The 1,981-nt window shown below is 49.2% G+C and overlaps 1 protein-coding gene across 3 annotated transcripts in view; it reads right to left on the reverse strand.

Moving 5' to 3' along the window:
• Positions 1 to 1,750, reverse strand: part of GRM3 (glutamate metabotropic receptor 3) — a 210,744-nt gene extending 208,994 nt beyond the window's left edge. The window contains exon 1 of one of the 3 annotated variants that reach the window (XM_011364359.1): positions 1,256 to 1,750. In XM_011364359.1, coding sequence (XP_011362661.1) covers positions 1,256 to 1,340 — 85 coding nt within the window. In that variant the 5' untranslated portion in view covers positions 1,341 to 1,750. The remainder of the gene's footprint in view (positions 1 to 1,255) is intronic. The other 2 variants (XM_011364344.1, XM_011364352.2) reach the window with 2 other exon arrangements.
• Between the last annotated feature and the right edge of the window lie 231 nt (positions 1,751 to 1,981).

Consider the following 1,981-nt stretch of genomic DNA (forward strand, 5'->3'; position numbering starts at 1 on the left):
ATATTTACACAAACAATTAGAATTCAGGTAGCAGCTTTAAGCTATGTGATCAGATAAACCAACTTATATTTAGGTAAATAAATAACATTTCTCTACAAATAAATGCTATTTTTCTTCAAAGCAACACAATATAGCTCTATCGAACAGTTCTAAGATCGGGTAGCACAAATAAATTGAAGCAGAAAAACTCAAACTAACGAGCTATTGCTGAGGTCTTTAACTTACACTAACTTCCATTCATATTAACCTCAACTTTGAATACGCAGATATATAATCATCTCTCTCTATATGTCAAACATACTACTATTCAAATATTTTATTAGCAATTAGCTGAGCATTTGACCACAGATCACTAGAAGTGTAAAGTTTAGTTATTTGCTATCAAAATATACAATATTTTAAAATACTTAAAAGGCAGGGACATGTTCTCTTAAGATATCTACCTAAAAGTGTTATACCTTGAGGAATCTACCATGTTAGTTAACCAAGGGAAATAACTAGAAAGAAATCTAAAATAAATTTGTAAGAAACAAGCTCATTGGATATATTACCTAGTGTATTTCTGGATTGCAAATCTCCCGCCCTCTCTGAGTTATCTGTCAGATAAGGAAACAGAACAGGATAGATGAAGAGATATGCTTCCAGTCTGGCTTTTTGATCCTTTCTTCAACCCAAAGGGAGAAAAGGGCATCGAGTTAGAGATCCCTTCCAAGTGTATTTGCAGCAGAGCGAACCTCTGGCAGCCTCTGGCTACAGAGCTTATCCTGGCTGCAACGCGGACCAGGTCCCGCCGACCGCTGCCCACCTCGTCTGGCAACCTCCACACCCACATGAAACAGCCAATGTGGCAGCCAGTCATCGCACGGTTTCCTGTGCACAAAGCCTAAGGAGCCCCGGAATAGAAACGTATCCTGTGCCCAGGGCAGGGCTGGAGGTGGTTGGCTGATGAGACTGGTCTCTCTAGGGGTCTGCGAGCGCTGGTTGTCCCTCCACCTCTCTCACCCTGGCTGCAGTTCTGTGCCCTGAAATCTGCCACCCTCCCAGAGACATGGAAGTGTGCGCACACACACAAACTCTCACTCACACCCATAACGCCTCTGCCTCCCACCCTCCCCACCCCTGGCAGCAGAACTGTAGGGACTGGTCGATGCTCTGCCTCAACTTTCCCGGCTGCGCCTTACCCACGCGGCGCCCGAGCCTCAGCACCTCCGCTGGGCGCCCTCCAGAGGGACACATCCTCCTCTGGGCCCCTTACCTCGCACCGACAACTCCTGGCAGGGACTGGAGCTGACCGTGGTGGCAGCAGCGGCGGCTGAGCCTGCACCCGTGCTCTGGCTCATGGTTGGTCCTCCTCATCCGACACAAAAGAGATAGCTTGCTGGCTTTGTCCTTTTCAAATCCAAGGGAGAACTTATTTTGCCCCTGAAATGGCCAACTTGTGCGCGCCGCTTCCTGTCACAGTGCCCCCTGCCCCTGCCCCCGCCCCCTCCTGGCTGCTCGCTGGACCACTGCCCGGTGGCAGAGCATCCAAGCCTCCGAGTCAGTGGGGAGTGGGGAAAAGGAAAAGGGAGGGTGGAAGGAGAAGAGAAGAAGGAGGTTGGGAAAAAAGGGGGGGACCCAGTGGTCTTTCACGGAGGGGAGGGGAGCAGTTCCCAGCTGAATCCTTCTCCTCTTTACAGGCAAACCCACTTCCCAGGCAAGCAAGCAACTTTCCTTCACCTTGCCCAGGCTGAGACCATAGCATCTAATTGGGACTCTCAGCAGAGGCATGGACCTTCTGGCATTCTCTCTTTCTCATTCTCTTTTTCTTCTTTCCTCCCTCTCTCGTTCTCCTTTTCTCTTTCTCCCTCTTCCTTCCTCCCTCCTTTCATAGGGGTGTATCTGCAGAGTCTTCAGTGAGCCAGGGTACCTAGACAAGAGGCAAGTCAGAGCCGTTTTGCCGGCTGCTTCGTCTCACTCTGAAATCCTTAGGCATTGCATA

The sequence above is a fragment of the Pteropus vampyrus genome, unplaced genomic scaffold, assembly GCF_000151845.1.
Source record: "Pteropus vampyrus isolate Shadow unplaced genomic scaffold, Pvam_2.0 Scaffold4, whole genome shotgun sequence".
Taxonomy (NCBI): Eukaryota; Metazoa; Chordata; class Mammalia; order Chiroptera; family Pteropodidae; genus Pteropus; species Pteropus vampyrus.